Source organism: Rhinichthys klamathensis, unplaced genomic scaffold (genome assembly GCF_029890125.1).
Source record: "Rhinichthys klamathensis goyatoka isolate OS25496 unplaced genomic scaffold, OSU_Roscu_1.1 h1tg000006l_1, whole genome shotgun sequence".
In the NCBI taxonomy this organism is placed as follows: domain Eukaryota; kingdom Metazoa; phylum Chordata; class Actinopteri; order Cypriniformes; family Leuciscidae; genus Rhinichthys; species Rhinichthys klamathensis.
In genome coordinates, this window is record NW_026606559.1 from 3,261,203 (window position 1) to 3,282,547 (window position 21,345).

At 41.3% G+C, this 21,345-nt stretch overlaps 1 protein-coding gene across 1 annotated transcript in view; it reads right to left on the reverse strand.

The window, feature by feature from the left end:
- The window catches only part of adcy2a (adenylate cyclase 2a), a 179,729-nt gene that overhangs the window by 141,141 nt on the left and 17,243 nt on the right, over positions 1–21,345 (reverse strand). Inside the window, exon 2 of the mRNA XM_056257663.1 lies at positions 15,540–15,737. Within this exon, the coding sequence (XP_056113638.1) occupies positions 15,540–15,737 (198 nt within the window). The remainder of the gene's footprint in view (positions 1–15,539; positions 15,738–21,345) is intronic.

Sequence of the window (21,345 nt, forward strand, 5' to 3'; positions counted from 1 at the left end):
ATTTTCCTTACACAAACACATGGCTTCATTTCAGAAGGCCTAAAAGTGGAGCACCTTTATCATGGATGGATGCACTTTTTTTGGCTTCAAATTTTCTCCAGCTATTCACTGCCATTATAAAGCTTGGAAGAGCCAGGACATTTTTTTTATATAACTCTGATTGTATTCGTCTGAAAGAAGAATGTCATATACACCTAGGATGGCTTGAGGGTGAGTAAATCATGGGCTAATTTTCATTTTTGGGTGAACTATCCCTTTAAAGACATACATCATTCTTATGAAAATACCTGAGAAAGCTTGATGAACACAGATATATTATCGCTATCATGTGTTTGTCTTCATGTTTCATCAGTCAAACATATTTGCATGTTATTATATCCATATAAGGCATTTCCTGAAACATCATAAGTTTAATAATTCTACGAATCTCACTTGTGGACTTTCTGCACGAAGTATATAAATCAGGGCTTCTGATATGAATGAAAAAGATATGACATGAGAGTGTTTAGCGCTCCATATCGCTATCATCTCCCCATTTTGGGTAAAAATGGAAAAATAATACTAAAGTACTTTGTAACGTACTTTACTTAAGTAGTTTTAAAGCAAATTACTTATTTACTCTTACTTGAATCATATTATTTTTCAGTACTTCTACTTGTACTCAAGTAAATTATTACTTAAGTAGCAATACTTTTACTTAAGTACATTTTTCAGCACTCTTTCCACCACTGGTGATGGGCAACATCGTGACTATGATGAGAAAAAAATGGTTTTAGGGTCGCATCTTCTGACATCATGTCCCTTTTTTGGTTCGTTTACATGTCTTTGGTCAATGTTGTGTTCATATTTCATTCGAACCCTACCAGAGTTCATTTGGAAGCGAGTTCACGGTCTCAGTCCGGTTGTTCAGATGGCAACGTTCACATTTATTCAAATGAACAGCACTAACAGAGCAATCGCAGGGTTAATTTTAATCAAACCAAACATGCCAAGTGTGAACACACCGTGAATCTTTTGCCACTTGTGGCTTGAAGAGTCAGACGGTATGTGTGTCTACAGCTGTGTGCATTGAAGCAGGCTCACAATAAGGTAATGACTGCAGCATAGCAATCCAGAGTTAATGTCAATCTGAATTACCCTCAGTTTGACCTGTGGTCTGCCTAGTGAATGTGCGGGTAGTTTTCAATGCACTTCTGCACCTGCTGTTTATTATAGTGATGCTCAAACTAAAGAGGTCATTCCAATTCATTTAGAAACCTCAAAGGAATGACTGCCATACATAGATCTGTCTTCAACTACAGGCACTTTTGTGTCCTATTAGGTGGACCATTATTTAAACAGACTACCCTTGTCCTAGGCTTTCGATCCTAACCTATGAAAATCCATTAATAAAAATATTATTAAATCTATGATGACCTAAAGAATAGAGTGAAATTGACATTTCCGTATCGACACTTTAATAATTGTGTGCTAATTATTAACATCAGTTACTTCTGAATGTGTTTTAAATGTATATCACCGCAAATTAAGACTGCATTACTGTAGCTCAAACAGTAGAGCATTGTGCTAGCAACAACAAGGTTATAGGTTTGATTCCCAGGTAATGCACAAAGTATACTATTTGAATGCATGAAATAAAATAAAAGGTATACCTTCAATGTAAGTTGCTTTGGATAAAGGCATCTGCCAAATGCCATATTGTAAATGTGACATTTCATGAGTGATGTTATAATAATAATTTGTTACATTTATAGTGCTTTTCTCAGCACTCAAAGCACTTACATAGAAGGGGGGAATCTCCTCAACCATATATATTTGTTTATATATAGTTATATTTGTTTCATTGTCAGTAATAGTGGTCTGTTGGCCACAACAAATATTGGCCCTTTTTCTCATTTCTTTACAAGTGATATTTTTTTTTTCCTTTTAGGGTATACAATTATCCCCATATGATATCTGTTACTCTACCAAACATCTCATGAACCTCACGCAGAGATAACGTGATTAGCCATTAAGAGACTAGACGATACTAGTCGCCTCAGCCAAGCTCAAGACATTAACACCGCTATGACACCCCCTGCTGAGAAACTTCTCTCTCCACCACATGCAACTCTATTAATGCGAACAAAAGAGATAGAAGAAAAAAGGAAAACTGTGTTTCCAGGATAACTGACTATCCATTGACTTAATGCGATTTTTATAATCACACTATACTAATGTCCTCGACTTACCCTGGAAACCCCCATCCTCCCCTCTTGACGTACAACAGTTATAAACTAAAATGCAATTTGTTCCTGTGCTTTAATTGAAATCTTCAGGGTAGCTTTGGTCACCTGCCAAATCTACTCATTTATGATGACTGAACCTTGTTCAGGAAATGGCTTGTTTTCTACAAAACCAACCAAATAATGAAGCAGATGTCAACAGCCATAAAGCCCCAAGAGATAGGCATAAAAGAGCCTGTTTGATGGAAAGCATATCACCCTGGCTCAGGCACACGTGACCAGTATCTTGACATTTACTTAGAAGGTTTCCTGGTTACCACTTTGACACTCAGAAACAGAGTAAAATCACATCTCAAGCTAAGGGAAGGGCTAAACATCAAAAAATGGTAGTTATTTGTCAGCAGAGATAGAGTAAACTATACATTTTATACTTGGATGAGATTAGTGTGTCAGTGTTAGTGAGGCTGGACACTCCTTTTGGTCAAGGCAAGAGCACTCTTTTATGTACCATATCTTCGATAGGTCTCGTCTTTCTGCCTGTGATTTTAGTGCTCCACATATAACTAAGTAAATATTGATTTTTCCATCCAGACTGTTGTCTGTAGAATCTACTTATTAAGACTGGGGCAGACTCTTAATAAGATCTGTCTGTAAAACCGTCATGGTATTGAACATGTGGAGGAGGCTTGTCATATCCGCTGTCTTAAATTAAAATAGCATGAAATGTGAAAATGTGTTTGTTCCTGAAATGATTCAAATGAATTCAAAAATTGCAAATGAATGGCTTGAGTGATGTATGAAAGTACGAATGATACAAGGTAGAGACCATCGGTTTTAGGTCTTTAAGAATAATACACATCCCTACAACATAATCAGATTTTTCTGATTGGATTATTCCTAATTTAGCTCAGTAGACCCTCTCAGTATCAAACTAAAGTGAAACAGACAATCAGAGACTGCGAGCAAGTTTAATGAATAAATGGATATTACATTTAATGAATAAATGCATGTGATCACATTTAAAATTGGACATAATATTATGTGCCATTTATATAATCTAAACCTATACATATACTGTGATACACAGAATACATTATCTGAGAGGCTATTTGAGAAGTTATGCTGCACAATTTATTGAGAACATATACAGCAGACTCTTAAAGGGGTCATATAATGCCATTTTTGTACAAGCTAATATGATTCTTTAGGGTCTAAATTAAAAGTGTGTAATATAATTTAATTAAAAATTCTCATTAGTATAGTAAGAAAACAGTTATTTTACCTGGTCAATAACAGCTCTGTTTTCAGCACGCCGTTTCAGTGCATATGCCTTGAAATGATCATGAGCTGCGCTCACTCCGCCCCTCTGTTCTGTGCGTACACGTTTGTATGTAACACAATAACACAATAACCATAACGCGTTGTTCATTATAAACGTGGGACTATGAATTATATTGAGAACGTCGTACATAGAAAACATGCCGTAATGTACCCTGAGTGTAAACCTTAGACTCATTCATCGTGAAGCGTGCAAGCGATTTGCAAAGATATAAATATTAATATAAAGGTTCATAAAACGTTACACTCACTTCAGTTGTTCTAGAGGTTCAGCAGGAACACGAATAGCTGGTACCGATCCTTTATTCAGGAAGCTTCTTAGCAAAACCAGCTTTATACTGACCCTCGTTTATAAAGCAGTCTGCTGAGAAATGATTCGCGCAAACATGAGAGCATTGACGTTGCTTGTGGGGAATATTCCCTTCGAAAACAAACTCAGCCACTGCGTCTTCAGCGGTTCGGATTCAGGAACATTAAAATGACTGCTGTGTTCGTTATTACACCCAAGAACAGAACACCAATCGCTTAGACGCCATTCTGCTCATAGACAGTGCTCCAGCATATCAACAATGACCGCGCCGGTCCGCGCAGACTATGATTGACAGCTGGCTCACGAGCGAGGGCGGTTCTGTGTTGAAACCCGGCTGTCAATCAACAATCGCGGGAGGGGCGTCCGACCGTGTGACGTCACACGGTCGAACGGCTCGATTTGAGGCAGGGGAAAACATATAAGGAGATTAAAACAAAAACACTGGATGGATTTGTATCATTATATGATGGTTGTGTACAGGCACTGCCAACACACAATTCAGTACAATCAACTTGAAAAAGTGCATGTACCATTATATGACCCCTTTAAAATAATAAGTGTAGACTGTGGCAGAGTATCAAGCCTTACTGTGATGGAGGATAATCTGTAACTCTTTTCTTTTCCCTGCAGCCAGCACGACTCAGATGACGCGAAAGCCTCTCTGCATTTAAAGCAGCAGCTCAGCTCAGCTCAGCTCAGCTCAGCTCTGGGGTACACTAGAGATTCTTTGTTGGTTGGTGAATCAAGGACTGTGAAAAGTTCAACTCTTGGACCCTGATCGCACTTGGTATTAACATTCGCCTTGGCTCATCCAAATTGTTCAGTGCCAAATACAGCTGTAAACGTGGTCTGAAGCATTTTGTGACCAGATCTCTCAAAACACAGAGGAAGTCAGAAACACATGACCAAATCACATTTATAGTGTAAACAATAATCTGTCTTGTTGCACCCAAAGAACAGTGAAAGACACCAACTCACCCATCAGTCAACCTTTGAGTTAAAACAGACATTTTAGCCTTTTCCAGTATGTGGCAAAGAACCACCTAGGATCAGCTGAGACAAATGTTAACAGGTGATTTTTTGTTTCCAACGGAAAAATGATAATCGATACAGAAATATTAAAATCTTATTATTATCTCATACTAAAACATATTAAAATCTTCACCGAGGTGTTAATGATAAAGTGAGTGTATGATGTTAAGCCCTATTCAGATGGTAATTGTTCCTCATGGGGTCGTAAGGTATTTTCAACATTTACAGGGGCTAGTCTGTGATTTTATTGCTGTCCGAATCCAGAATGTCAGTGTTTTTATCTCACCATCCACATACAAATCCCCCCCAGAAATACCTTCTGTTTTTTTAGACAAACACCAAGGTTGTGTGGGAATTGTATTGCTGTCCGAATCCACATCTCTGAGTTTGCAAGAAGAGTCCAATTCAAAATTCACTGTTATCCTTTTTAACCTCTGCAGAGCACCATATAATAACTGTAGCCTTTCTCTGTAATTTGCCATTTTAAAATATTACATACAATTATATACATTAAAAAAAAAAAACCAAACAGCTTTATGTTTACCTCATGTAACTAAAGGGCTACATTAACTAATTTCCCTATTTCCACATTTTTTAAATGACACATCATTTTGAGATAAAATGCAAGACACAAAACAATTTCAACTATAGCGCATCTATCTTCCTATTATTAAAAAAGGAGATTTAAATAATCAAATAATAAATAGGATATCATTTTCTTATTATTAAATTAAATATGAATTTATTCTTATTACTCAAAGCATATGAAATTTTATTTACAGCAGACTATCATGCGACTGACCAGGGCCGAGTTTCCCGATAACGTTGTCTCTTAGCGCGCTACGAAGACTCTTAAAGTATAACTTAACTGAAGGTATACCATTTCTAGGCGTGTTCCCCGAACTATACCTTAGAAAGCTGCTTAAGATATACCTTCTTACGTGCGACGTTACCGGGTGCTGTCCGTGGCGATGGTGCTGAATCTGTTGATATCGATGACTCGAGAATCAATTATTCTCTCGTGCAGGGGCTGTTTATGTGAGAAAGCGCTGTTCTTTATAAAAGAAGCACTTCAGAAATAGTTGAAATTGCATTTACTAGGACTCATGGGATATTATAAAAAATAATCCAAACTATAACAGCCTATAGGCTAATAACCTTACCTACATATTTTAAAATTGTATCATGCTGCCATAATAACCATTTAATTTTTTTATGTGCTTTCTTCTCTTTCCCATTTTTGTTCGCTGAGGTGAGCTGCGATGAAATATTGTTCTTGTAAATACTTTCAAGCATTTCTTTAATACAAGTGTAGCCTACGTCACATAGGCCTCGTTTACACTGTCAGTGAAATGTGACCCAATTCCGATTTTTTACTCGTATGCGACACAGATCGGATGTGTTCTATGACAGTGTAAACAGGAAAAAAACGCATGCATTCGGATATTTCGAGATCGGTTTCAGGCCTCGTTCATATGTGGTAATAAATCAGATGTAAATCGGATATGCGACTGTCATGTAAACAGGCAGATCGGATTTTCTGAGGCATTAAGCCGCCTTTCCACTGCACACGACAAACGACAGCCGTTGGACCGGAAGTTATTCATTTCCAATGGAGAGTCGCACGGGAGCTGCGGGGAGTTCCGATCATATGCGTATGCGGAAAATTCATATCCGATTTGAGCTTTGGATCCGTTGAAATATCTGAACTTCTGCGGCTAGACCGTATGCGACCGGCCGACCGGATGTGATGTATTCTATGAGCGTGAGGCTAGAATTACCAATATTTCAACTCTTTAATGTTATTCTGTAAACGCTATTTCTGTAAAATGTCGGTTATTAATAATTATGGCAGAAGAAATATTTTATAATTATTAAATCAATATTTATATTGATTAGCTCTGTAAAATCTATTGTTTTTATTGTAGATGTATTGAGGGTCATTTGTTTTGTGTGGATATATTCATGCATGCAGTGCATTCATTACATTCATCATTAATTTTACCATTGTGAATAGGCGAGGGTAACGGTTGCTTCACGACCAATTTCAAAGTTCCGTGCGACTGACACTAGGGGGCGAAATGCGACAATCGAATACGAATGTCGTGTGCACTGGAAAGGCGGCTTTAGGCTGCGTCTCCACGGTTTAGTGACGAGAGAAACTCCGACGCGCATCTGCGGATGGACGGATGGCCCGACGAAACATTGTGTCGTCGTAGGAGAGGAATGTGGACACACGTTGACACAACATATCAAAGGTTGGCTTGCTCATCCTAAAATTTCGGACCCACTGCTCCTCGTTAAAGCCCGCCACGATCTCATGAAAGTGCGTTTATTGCACGATTTTTTTTCACGTGGCATTTACGCCAAAAATAGTTTTTGCGTGCATGATACGCACTTTATGGCGTTTAATACGCACGTTTACAGTGCGTATCATATGCAAGCAAAAACTATTTTTGGCGTATAAATGGCATGAGAAAAAAAAAATTTGTGCTATAGATACTCACTTTTATGAGATCGTGTTGTATGTTCCCACCTGTCCTGAGATCTCGCTGCGCGTTCGTCCATCTGAGCAAGAAGACCCCTTTAAACATGCGCGATGTTTCAGTCAAGTGTAAACACATGACTCGGATATGGGTCACAATTTAAAGAACGTGTAAACGGACGGTAAAAAAAAAATCGGATATAGGCAACAAATCAGAATTGGGCATCAAGACCTGCAGTGTAAACGAGGCCTTAGCTACGGTGCTCGGCAGTGATCAAAAAGGATTTAAAGGTGACCTATAATTCAAAATTGAATTTACCTTGGTATAGTCAAATAACAAGAGTTCAGTGCATGGACATGACATAGAGTGAATCTCAAACTGGACTGTTTTGGCGTTCTCATTTAATTCACGTTTATGAAAAACACCCCTGAAAAACGGTCGGTTCTCCACACAATACCGACTGTGACGCAATAGTCGGGATCATTAATATACGCCTTCAAATATTTGCATAATGCCAGCCCTCAATGCCAGGCGGAACTGCGCAGCCGAAGCATGGCAGTTGCTCAGTGTGGATGTACACATGAACACAAAAGTATTTTTTAGTTCCTTCATCTGAGCCTCTGAAGAAACAATGGGTCAATTTTATTTTCTCTGGAAATTTCCAAACATTTCACCGAGTGTTTCCTCAACTTGGGCCAATACAGAGCTGGCCTCGGATCGAGCTACCAAGCAACACTTTCTGATGTGTAATTGTTCAAGTTCAGACAGGTAATCTTTCTCTCAAAATCGTTCAATACTGTTTATGCATCAGTAAGTCAAGCCAGTGACTAAAATATCAGCTTCACATCGTTTCTTTTAGTAGGATGAAAATAATCGTATTTAAATTGTGAACAAATTATATACAGAAAGCGATCAAAGAACAATCTTTCCACACAGCGCGAGTTTATCTGGACACTTGCCAAACTCGTTATGAAATCAATGACGCACGTTACTGCACAACGAAGCTCTTACTGTATTTACATCATCGTGTTTGCATTGGTGAAAGCAGAGAGAGTGCAGAAACTGCTTTGCAATGATAAGATCTTCATTCTCGCGATCAACAGACTGTCATCTGCTCAATGCATGGCAACATTTTATGTGATGGGAATAGATCTAAATACTTTAAAAACATCTCACGACTGTTAATTTCGATAGCTGTTATAGTAAAAACGTATAATAGGCTAGGAAAAATGCCATTTATTTCTAAATTATGAATATTTTTTATCTAAAAAACATACTAACATTATAAGGGTAACCCAGGAAACATTATAAAATAATAAAAAAAAACATTCTAGGGCACCTTTAAACAGTGAATTTTGAATCTCTTCTTGTAAACTCAGAGATGTGGATTCAGACGGCAATTAAATTACCACACGACCTGTTTGTCAAAAATCAGTAGGTACTAATTTGGACAGAGATTTTTACGCGGGTTGGGTGAGAAAAAACACTGATATTATGGATTCGGACGGCACTAAAATAACCGACTTACCCCTGTAAATGTTTAAAATACCGTACGAGCCCATGATAAACAATATTAGCGTCCGAATAGGACTTAACTGACAGTAGCCTATGCTTTCACTGGCCTTTAAAAGCGCTCTTTAATTAAAATAAATTTATAAAATTTTATTATATATAATAATATAATTAAAATTCTAACAACAATCAGTGTAATGACAATTTTATTCTTTGCATGAAAACACTTGAATTGGCCTAATTGAACACTGTCTGGGTGTATTAAAACTTCAGAATTATATTCATATAGACCTTTAACAGTGATAAGTAAAGCTAAGAGTGGTCCAGACCAACCTTCCGAACGTATGACTTACAGAAGGTATACTTAACTAAGAGCGTTTCGGGAAACACGTATTAACGATAAGGTACAGCTTAAGGTGTAACTTAAGAACGACGTAGCGTTAAGAAGGTTTCGGGAAACTCAGCCCATGTAAGTTCCCCAGATCACAAAACTCGCTCCACCACCATGAATAAATTGCCATCCGAATGCATGAGTTTTATCACTGAGGTGCCATGCAAATTTATTTTTACAGATGTCCAAATAAGAAACATTTAAAACATCCAAATGGGGCTTTAGTGTAAAATTGTCTTAGATTATTTTTGCCATATTCAAAACCCATAAACTCAGGAACATATTTCACATATTGTGTGGATTTCAGTATGTGTCTGTATAGCTTTAGTTCTATCTTTATGCTACTGTAGTGTATGGTACTCCTAAACAATGACAAAATGAAATGAATTAAAGCAATCTACTACAAAAACAGAGAAACAATATTTGATAATGCATCTTGCAATGAGGATATGCCAATTTTGTAAACACTTTACAATAAGATTAACATTAGCATTTATTAATCTTAGTTATTATTAATTTCAACATTTACTAATACGTTATTAAAATCAAAGATTGTAATTGTTAACATTAATTAATGCACTGTGAACTAACATGAACAAACAATGAACGGCTGTATTTTTATTAACTAACATTATTAAAGATTAATAAATACTGTAACAAATGTATTGCTCATTGTTAGTTCATGTTAGTTAATACATTAACTAATTTTAACTATGAACCTTATTGTAAAGTGTGTTACCCAAATTTTTGTTTAATCAAAGAAGTATTCCTTTGCAACTTCCTGTTCCGATAGAAAATACGTAATTACATGAACAAAACCTGTGCTCATCAAGGCAGTTCATGGGTCTTTAAACTAACATCTTTGTTAAGTAATGTCACTGGGAAAAGACTATGCATCCTAGCCTCGACGGGATCATCGGCTAACAACAATGGTCTGTTTTCAAACAGCAGAGATAGAAGAGCATCCAGTCATCTTAATGACCTTTGTAATCTAAATGAAATAGAATGTAGATTCAGAAGCAACCTTTTAATCGTTGTTCGATTTATTGTTTTTTATTATCACCTCCTCACAAAAGAACCTAATTAATTACCTGCCTTTTGGCTTGTCATCTTGTTTCTCAGGGAAATGAAATGCCCTCTGCAACATTAACACCATGGTTACCAAACATTAGTGGCAGTTATTTTAATTGAGCGAGAGAAGAGTCCTTTTAGTGACCAGTCTTCTCTGTATCTGACTTAAGATGAAGGAAGCTTAGAAAAATGAAAGCGCTCTGATAGATCCATGATTCCACTTGGCATTTCAAATGCAATTTCAGGTGTAATTATCAAAAATGTGTGCACTGCTGTGACCTGACACCTGGGAGGAGCCATTATGTGCAGAAACATTGTCTGGTTTCCACTGCTTTTTACTATCCCTGAGGTGCATAAAGCATTCCAGCAGCAGCTGGCACGGGCAGTTGGCTGTTGTGCCAAGAGATCGCAGAAAATGTGTGCTCATAGATTTTACAGTTCACTGTGCTGCTGCAGACTGTCCCAGAGAGCAGACCTTTTGATGTTGGAAGAGTTCAGGGGGCAACAGAGCAATTGCAGCCGTATGTGGCTGAGAAGAAGTTAAGTATTTAAGAGAGCTGCCCACTGAAGCATTAAATGCACCTTTGACATCTGAGTAACCTCAGAGCTGTGTGAGATGAAAAAGTTGTAACCCCATCACTCTCATCTCCATGTACAGGGCATTAAACACAGAGGTCTGCAAAAACGCACAGTTGGATGAATTTGTTTTATATGCCAAGATGTGCGTAGCCACAAACGAGTTACAGCAACATTGGCTCAGCCAATTCCATTAGTTTAGGGAAGGGGGACTGAACAATAGCATATGGGGGGAGTGAAACCTCTTTGGAAAAAAAAAAATCACTATTTTTCCAATTCCATTTGGAGACACTTCACTTTACATTTTGAAAATAGCTTGTATAATAACAAAAGTGTTTCTCAGTCAACACATAATCAAGCACACTGACACTATACACTAGATAAAATCAGAGACATGAAACTGCACATATGGTGAGGATATAGTGTGTTTTGTCTTAAACAACCCTGGATAATTAAAGCCAAGTCAAGTCACCTTTATTTATATAGGGCTTTTTACAATACAGATCATTTCAAAGCAGCTTTACAGTGATAACAGGAAAATAATGCAACAAAGTTTGTTTCTGCTGTACAGCTGATCTAGAAGAAAATAGCGTCATAGTCCAGCTTAAGTAAGTTCAGCGATGGTTAATTTTTGTTGTAAAAAAGTTATAAATTTAGTTAATTAATACATATAGCCTCTCTGGAGAAAACAGTTATGTCATCGTCCAGCTCAGTTCAGTTCACATATAATGGTGGCAGATCAATAATATTGTTGAATATTTAGTGTCCCAACTAAGCAAGCCAAAGGCGACAGTGGCAAGGAACCAAAAGAGATAGAATGGAGCAACATGACATCATGACTTTGCGTAAACATACACGCCACTTTCAAGTCAAGTGGCGTGTTATCTATACGCATTTTGAGCTATCCGCGTGTATGTCCACGCCGAAATCTTTTGCGCATATGTCTACGCCATTAAATGTCCGAGTGATTCCGCGTGTATGTGTACGCCGTTAAATGTCCGAGCGAAACGAAGCAAAATCTATATCTACATCTGTGGAGCGATATTTCTTTTCCTAGGATGGTAGGAGAACACTCATAAATGGTATTAACCCCAGTGACGGGTAGGTTTAGGGACGGGGTTGGGGTAGGTCATATATCTATATATATATATATAATACAGTAATATAACGTTAAATCAAAGGCGTTGATAAACACGCTGAAAAGCGATTATGCGTGTTGATAGCACGCCAAAAATGGAAATACGAATTGGCGTGTCATACATACGCCATTTCATGAGATCAGTCTGAATGGAGAGACAAAAACCGTGCAGAAACCAGGCTCAGTCGGGGGTGGGGGGGTGGGGGGCCAGTTCTCCTCTGGTCAACGAGCGAACAGTGTATGATTATGATTCAGGCAGCATTATAGGTCAGAAGTCTGATTGGATTGGAACATTCAGAATAATTCCACAATCTGGAATTCCACAATCTGGCATCTGACATTAGCAATTTGATTTAATTTCTTTAATAATACACACTAATGAAGGTAGAGAACATGCTCAATTTATGTTTACCAACAAAAAGCTAATGGAAAGCTCGGCTAAAAATATGCAATACATTGCCTTTCACATCATGTTTTATTAATCTTTGTCTTACTGTTGTCAGTATTTTCAGTTCACATTTTATGTGTGGGTATCATATTTCTTCACCCTGTATCTATGTTCTAGGTTTTTTGTTCTAAGGTGACCTTAGGTTCTAGAAAGGAACTATATACATAAAACAATTCCCAATCTTGCAGGTTGTTCCTGAAAGCTGTAGGTTGTGCAGGAACCAGCAGACCACAGTGATATGGCATATTTTACTAGGACTATACACTGTCACTTCACCTCTTGTACCTGCATTTTTGGATATATGCCCATGTATAATGCTGTTCTCCATCACTTCATGAACACAGCCAGTAGGAACAGTTTATCTGTTTGCAAGCTCTCTGGATCTTGCAATGCTGCAGTTAAATGCTGCAGGATAATTACTATAGTCTGCCTTGTGAAACTTTCTTATATAATATCTAAAATGACACAATCAATTTGATAGGTTACTATATATTTGAGGAGTGATACTTCGCTCAATGAGATTTCAGCAAGTCCAGGGCTCCCTCATAAAAGCGATGAGCCAACTACCAATGGGAGAACAGAGAGCCATCTGCAGACTGATACAGTTGGATATACCATGGCTGAGTAAGACCAACTAGAAGCCACTAGCTCAGAGACTAATCCTCTGTGATTTCATCACTTAATGTGAACGCAGCATAGAGTAACCTTTTACTGCATGTGGCTTTGTCATGCCTGGCTAGGACAACGTGTAAAATACCAAGAACACCAATAACTATTAAGATAACTATAATGATAACTATATTAGTGACCACACCAACTGGCGATACAGTCCTGTTTATTGTAAGTGTGCTCTGCTGTAATGCCGTCTGCTGCTTTAAATGCTCAAGCTCGTTAATGCCAAATGAATTCTGATTGGCCCAGGTAACAGGGAACGTTCTTAGAAATTTGTCTAATGTTCTGGCCAGGTTCTCTCAAATTTTTCAAATTCAGTCTTCCAGTAGCATTAATATAACGTTCTTTCAAAGTTATCTGGCCTTTTATAATGTTCTCAAAATGTTATCACAAAGAAAAAAACACTTTAACATTTTTTTTAAATGTTACTACTTATTTCGGAATGTTCAGAGAACATTCAAAGATAACGTTCCCAAAATGTTTGCAGAATGGAACATTCCCTTTGACGTTTGCATAACAAAAAAAAAAAAAAAAAAACATGTTCTAAAACATTTACAAAAACATTTTGAACGTTCAGAGAACATAAATAGAAAATATCAGAAATAACTTTCTCATAACTTAATGGGAAAAATATAAACATAATACATATTTTTATTAGCTAGGTGATTGGCTCTTTGTTTTTATCTTTCGTCATCTGGAAAAATGTTCTGAAAAAGATTCCAATGATATCATTGATCTGTGTCATTATCATTATAGTTGTGGTGTGGACTTTATTCTCACAGAATTAGAAGAACAATTATTAAAACTTTAATTTGCATCACTGGTGTGAACAGGCCTTAAGGCTTAATCAGGATTCTATAATAAACCTATATAATTTGTATTAAGAAATTTCAATACTCATGGCACAGCACTATGTCAGTGTATTCAGTAGCTAGGTAAACTGAATTGCAAGTGGTTAGTGAATATTACACACTTTTCCTGAAATATTTTATGTGGTGCAATTGTTGTTTAGTGAATTAGCATGGGGTCTATGTATTGAGAATTGCCCTATCAGCCCTTAATCTGGAACCAAGCAGAGATATTGACTAACACAGGAAGTCATCCTTCCCTACACGTCTGACATCAGCCTTGTTTGTCTTTCACCATATGCCGCCCACTCCAGAGATACAATATGTCAGTGACAAACACTGGGTCTTATTTTAATACAGCAAGTTATTAGCTGCTTATATTCTCCATTTAATGACTTTTTTATGTTATTTTACTTGACAAACTGGCTACTGTTTATTTCATCCTTAATCCTTAGTAAATTGTTCATCCTTAATAGGAAAGTTCAGAATAGCTAGGGTAGACTTCTGATTACTGTCTGAATTCCCAGGTCTAGTAACACATTTGCAGCATTTTGATTAATGTTGAACACAATTATCCTCACTGGACATGCAGGTCAAACATGCGGGTGGCTCAGATGCCATGGGAGTAGCACACATACACTTTATTTAATCATCATTAAAAAGGGAGGATAAAGCTGGATAATTCACATTTCATTTTAGATGTAAGATGTGTGTCAAATAAAAAATGTACAAAATTTAACATTTTAACAGTTCAATTCTGTCATGCATTTGGACATGTTTGACGGTCATAATTCAGAGAAGATATAAGAAAAATCAAATGGGTTATAATTGCTTTGAAAAGTAAAAAAAAAAAAAAACCTGACACAGTAGAATAGATTCAGAAATTAAGTAAGTAAGTAAGTAAGTAAATAAAATATTTTGACTTAGCATTTCTTGCCACTAATTTGCCAATATGACTGATCAGAAGAGTTTCAGGGTTTTCACAAAATAAGCTGCAGTCATATATGCATGTGGGTTGGTATTAGGGATGAAATAGTATTGCTGAAATAGTATAAATTTAGCCTCAAAAAAGTAATGTAAATAAATAAAGAACTTTTTTTCTGTTCTCCACTGAAATATTTTCTGTTTATCTTTCTGGATTTCTTAAATTTTGATTGAGAATTCTCTGGGCTTCTCACAAAATTCTAGAACGGATCTCTGTCCTAAAATCATTTCTATGCATCACAAGAAAGCAGTTGACTTGACAAAGGCTGAATTGCCTATAGTAAAAGTGACTCTGAACCAGACTTTCATTTGCTCACTTGGGTCTATCCTATACACCAGTACACGTACACCTTCCTTTTTTTACTAAAGTATTGTGCTGTTTCTCCCTCCAGTCAATCTTGTGTTACTTTTTCCCACTGGTTCTCAAGAATACACCATCTGAGCTATATCAGGCAAAAGGCCCATGAATGAAAACAACCTTAGGGTGCTGATAACACAGTTGGCTTACCTGATCCCAGGGACAGATGATTCCTCCAAAAAACATAAAGAGGTAACCCATGGCAACCAGGCAGGCCCAGATCACCAAGGAGAAAACATGGAGCAGCTTCTTGAAGACGGACTCGATGCAGACCAGAACAAAGATAGTGAGGAAAATAGCCAGCGCAGTGGGGACAGTGATTACAAAGGCGATGTGATCCTTGATATCCTGCGGAGAGATTGCAGTGTTACAAAAAGACCTTTAACTCCACCTTCCAACTGCACCTGCATGACAGCCACTAGATAATAGTTTATCAGATAAACTAGAGACTGCCTATCAACTCAAAACCCCACAAATTCTACCTTCAAACTGAGGGACTGAGCAGTGACCTTTGCTGGTTAATTTGTTTCCCCTATAGGTTACACAGTGTCCCTGTTACTATTAACAATACACAGTGGTTATAACAACAGATATAATGTATAATTATAAGCAGCGGCACAAAATAATTACACATTAAGTATATTAAATGTAGGTTATAAATAATAATCATTACTTATGTCTGTAATGCACTTACACGTTTTCTCCAGTATTGCTACACTGGTGTACTGTATGTACTGAAATTTGGTATTGTAGCACTACATCATTGTGGTCTCTCTTGGATTAGTCTCAGCCTCCCACGGACCGTTGGCTGAACGTCTGATGCATATGGCACACGTTTCTGGAAACACTTCCTGAGTTTCGAAGTCGCGATCTGATTGATTGAATTCTACAGGATGTCCGGGAGACGAGTATGTCGTGTTCCCTTTCGAGGGAACTCGAACTGCGTCGGTGACGACACTAGGGGAACGCCCTCAAGCGTAGCGCGTCTGAATTCATGAATGAAACCGAATCCAATCCTATTGGCGTTGCGTAATGACGTAGCGAGTGACGGCATACACGGATGTGTACAAAAGCACGCCGGCACAAGCAAAGTCAGCTTTTTGCTATTCAGCAAGCGCTCTGTGTATGTGTGAAAGCAGTTCGTCCTATTTGGTGTCGTTTGTCTCAGTATCTGATTTATTATCAATATGGAGAGTGAGCAGTTTAAAAAGTGTGTGTTCCCATGTCCTCGCTATATTACGGCTGGGGACACACACGAGATGTGTGTGGCTTGTTTGGGAATGCAGCACGCCCAAGCAGCCCTCGAGGGGGCTGCTTGCGGCCACTGTCATTCTCTTTCTATGAGAGTGCTGCGTTCCCGTCTGGCTTTATTTTCTGAGGATGGCCAGATGCGCGCTCCCCGCGGTTCAGGTCCCGCATCTGCCGAGGCAATGCGGCGACTTAGATCGTGGGGCTCGCAAAGGGAGCTTTCAGAGGGGATCGGGACTGCCGAGGCACTTTCCCAGTCCTCATCTGAAAGCTCAGATTCCCCTGTCCCCCGTTCAGGAGCCCGCTCCGCGGCTTCTCCCGTTCGGGATGCAGACCCGGTGCTGCAGCTGTCTGATTCTGAGGAATTAGATGTGCTCAGCATCGCGGAGGGGGATCTGCATGAAGCACACACAATCTGCACCCAATTATGATGAGCTTTTGGAGGTAGTGACGTGGGCTGTGGCCAAGCTGAATATTAGTTGGCCACAGGAGAGGCAGGAAGCGCGAGTCAGAAGCAAACTCGACGAGCGCTTCCTGCAGCACCGCGCACAGCCTCCACGCCGGTCTCTACCATTCTTCCCGGATTTACACAACGAGTTGTGTAAATCCTTGACCAGGCCCTTTTCTATAGTAACATTACGGGGGTTAGAGAGAACGGTTATGGGATGATGCCTCGGGTTGAGGAAGCTCTAGCCAGTTATCTTTCACCCGATCTTGCATCATCCCTCAAGACACCGGCGCTGCCCTCCAAGCCATGTCGCACTACATCTGCGTTGGTGGGCAGGGCCTATATGGCGGCGGGTCGGGCTGGTGCGAGCCTGCACACGATGGCCATTCTGCAGGCGTACCAGGCCGACCTCTTAAAGGACATGGACCAGGGCCCTACTGTGGAAGATATTGCCGAGCTTCGCAAAGCCACAGACTTGTCTCTCCGGGTTACCAAGGAGACGGCCCGCGCCATCGGCCGCTCCATGTCAGCTCTGGTAACCATGGAGAGACATCTGTGGCTTAACCTCTCTGGCATCAAGGAGAAGGACAGGGCCTTTCTCCTTGATGCACCCATTTGTACCTCTGGTCTATTCGGCGAGGCGGTTAATGCTGTTGTCGACAGATTTCAGGACACTAAGAAACAGAGTGAAGCATTTAGGCAATATCTCCTTCGCCGGTCGAGGTCTAGGAAGTCGGCTGTTAGGGAGAGAAAGCAGCCACAGCCGTCATCCAGCTCCTACCGCCAAGGCCAAAAAGGGAGTTTCGCTTCTAGAGGTCCCCCTCAAAGAGCTTGGGACTCTAGACAGCGCTCTCACCCACAGCCTCCTGAGAGGACGGATCTGAGGACCGTCATCCAGTCTAGAAAGGCGAAGGGAAAGAGGTCCTAACTCCTGTGGGACCTCCAAGGGCCGCCTTGGAGGGTGGTTCAACGGGTTGGTCTGGATGTTAGTGCACCCAGAGCAGGGTCTGGTGTTGGGACAGGAAGTCAACTCGCTGCTAGTAAAAGGGGCAATAGAGCGTGTTCCCCCACTAGTCAGAGAGTCCGGTTTTCTACAGCCGGTACTTCATAGTTCCAAAGAAGGATGGAGGGTTGTGTCCAATCTTAGATCTAAGGCATCTGAATCGGTCTCTGAGGAGATTCAGGTTCAAGATGCTCACTATTCCCATTATCGTGAGTCAAATCCAATCCGAGGATTGGTTTGTCACGATAGATCTAAAAGACGCTTATTTTCACATCTCCATCCTTCCATCTCACAGGAAGTTCCTGAGGTTTGCTTTCGGGGGCGAAGCTTACCAATATCGGGTTCTTCCATTCGGCCTAGCACTCTCCCATCGCACCTTTACCAAGTGTATGGATGCAGCTCTAGCACCCCTGAGGCTCGAGGGCATCAGGGTGCTCAATTACATCGACGACTGGTTAATATTGGCACAGTCGAGAGAGCTGGCGATTCGGCATCGAGATGTCGTCCTCGCCCACATCCAGAGCCTGGGGTTGAGACTCAACACGAAGAAGAGCGTGTTGACACCATCCCAGAGAACCACGTTCCTGGGAGTGGTGTGGGACTCGGTCACGATGCGGGCACGATTGTCTCCTGCTCGGATCGAGTCTATCCTGACCTCAGTGTCCAGGATAAAGCTAGGCCAAGCCGTCACTGTCAAATATTTCCAGAGAGTGTTGGGTCTCATGGCAGCAGCGTCCAGCGTGATACCTTCTGGCCTGCTACATATGAGAGCCCTGCAGTGGTGGTTGAAAGCCAAGGGGTTTTCCCCGAGGGGAAATCCGTTCCGCTTGATAAGGGTTACGCGCAGGTGCCTTCGTTCCCTTTCAATGTGGAAGAAACCTTGGTTCCTGTCCCAGGGTCCCATTATGTCGCCGAGTATCCGTTTCGACAGATGCCTCCCTCACGGGCTGGGGCGCGGTCATGGAAGGCCGCTTTTCGAGAGGTCACTGGCAGGACCATCATTTCTCTTGGCACATAAATTGCCTAGAAATGTTGGCGGTGTTCCGAGCTCGGAGGAGTTTTCTGCCAGACCTCCAGGGTCGCCACCTTCTCGTGAGAACCGACAATACGTCAGTGGTGTCCTATTTAAACCGCCAGGGGGGTCTGAGGTCGCGGCCTCTGTGCAGACTGGCGCATCAGATCCTCCTGTGGTCCCAGCGGAGACTGTCGTCTCTCAGGGCGATGTTTGTCCCGGGGGACCAGAACCAGGGAGCAGACATGCTGTTGAGGCAGGGGCTGAGGCCCGGGGAATGGAGACTCCACCCCGAGGTGGTGGAATTAATATGCGAGAGGTTTGGCCCAGTGGAAGTGGAAGTAGAAGTTCTGGAAAGGGTCCGTCGGGACGGGGTCAGCCTACTATTAGTAGCCCCGTTTTGGCCGGCCCGAGTATGGTTTTCGGACATCATCCTGCTTCTGGCAGGCCCGCCATGGCAGATCCCTCTGAGGAGGGACCTGTTGTCTCAGGCGGGGGGCTCAGTTCTCCACCCTCGGCCCGAGCTGTGGAAACTGTGGGTCTGGCCCCTGAGGGGGCACAGTACCTAGAAGCCGGCCTGTCAGCAGAAGTGGTTGAAACTATACTCACTTCCAGAGCTCCCTCCACGAGGAAGTTATACGGCCTTAAGTGGAATGTTTTTTCCATTTGGTGCAGAGAGCGTGATTTGGACCCAGTTCACTGCCCAGTGGCTTCAGTGCTGGAGTTTCTCCAAGACCGCTTTTCTGCCGGGCTTACCCCGTCCACACTCAAGGTTTATGTGGCTGCCATTGCGGCATTCCACGCTCCTCTGAGTGATGGTCCTCTGGGGAGGCATGACCTGGTCGTACGTTTCCTCCGTGGAGCCTGGAGGATGAGACCTGCGACTCGCACCAGGGTTCCCTCTTGGGACCTGGCAGTGGTTCTCGAAGGGCTGGCCGAGGCCCCCTTCGAACCATTGGAGTCGGCTGAGGCCAAGAACCTTTCGTTTAAGGTGGTCTTTTTGTTGGACATTACTTCTCTGAGGAGGGTAGGAGATCTCCAGGCGCTCTCTATTTCCAATGGGTGCTTGGAGTTTGCTCCAGGCAACATTAAGGCCATCTTACACCCCAGGCCCGGCTATTTGCCCAAGGTGCCATCTAATGTGGTACGGCCTTTGGTTCTGCAGGCATTTCATCCTCCACCTCATGTGACGGCGGATGAGAAGAGACTTCATCTGCTCTGCCCTGTCAGAGCACTTCAATATTACATCCAGAAGTCCTCCTCATGGCGGAAGTCGGACCAGTTGCTGGTGTGTTTTGGGTCGCCCAAAAAGGGGCTTCCCGCCTCTAAGCAAACCATCAGCAACTGGGTCGTTCAGACTATTTCCCTGGCCTATCAGGTGCGCAATTTGCCTTCACCTATGGCTGTGAGGGCTCACTCTACCAGAGGCATAGCGTCCTCTAGAGCCCTCCTTTCAGGGGTTCCTATTCATGACATATGTGAGGCGGCTGGCTGGGCCACTCCGCACACATTCATGAGATTTTACAGTCTGGATCTTCCCTCTACACCCGGTGCACGAGTACTTGCGTCCAAGGTTGTGCCTGAAGTCAGTTTCACACTAGGATGAGCAGGGTTCGTTGTGGTATAGTGGGTATCTCGTTCCCCTTGTGTCGTCACCGACGCAGTTCGAGTTCCCTCGAAAGGGAACGTCTCGGGTTACGTATGTAACCCTTGTTCCCTGAGATAGGGAACGAGACACTGCGTCGGTTCGCCACACCTCACCCTGCTTGGAGCACTTGCTTCATAGCAAAGAGCTGACTTTGCTTGTGCCGGCGTGCTTTTGTACACATCCGTGTATGCCGTCACTCGCTACGTCATTACGCAACGCCAGTAGGATTGGATTCGGTTTCATTCGTGAATTCAGACGCGCTACGCTTGAGGGCGTTCCCCTAGTGTCGTCACCGACGCAGTGTCTCGTTCCCTATCTCAGGGAACAAGGGTTACATACGTAACCCGAGACGTTCTTTATCGGTCTGCCAGGAAACAAATGCCGTGACGCCAAAACCCCTCGTGGAAGAAGAAAGACATTGTGTTTACAACTGTGACAATGAGCGCTTACCAGGATCAACTAAACGCTGAATTTTCAAAAGTATGTGAAGTTTGCGGATCCATTGATGCAGTAAACTTGCACAATGTTCTTGAATGAATAATTTATTAGATGCACGGGTGTCTGTTATTGTAGGGACATTGACATTATATTGTCAAG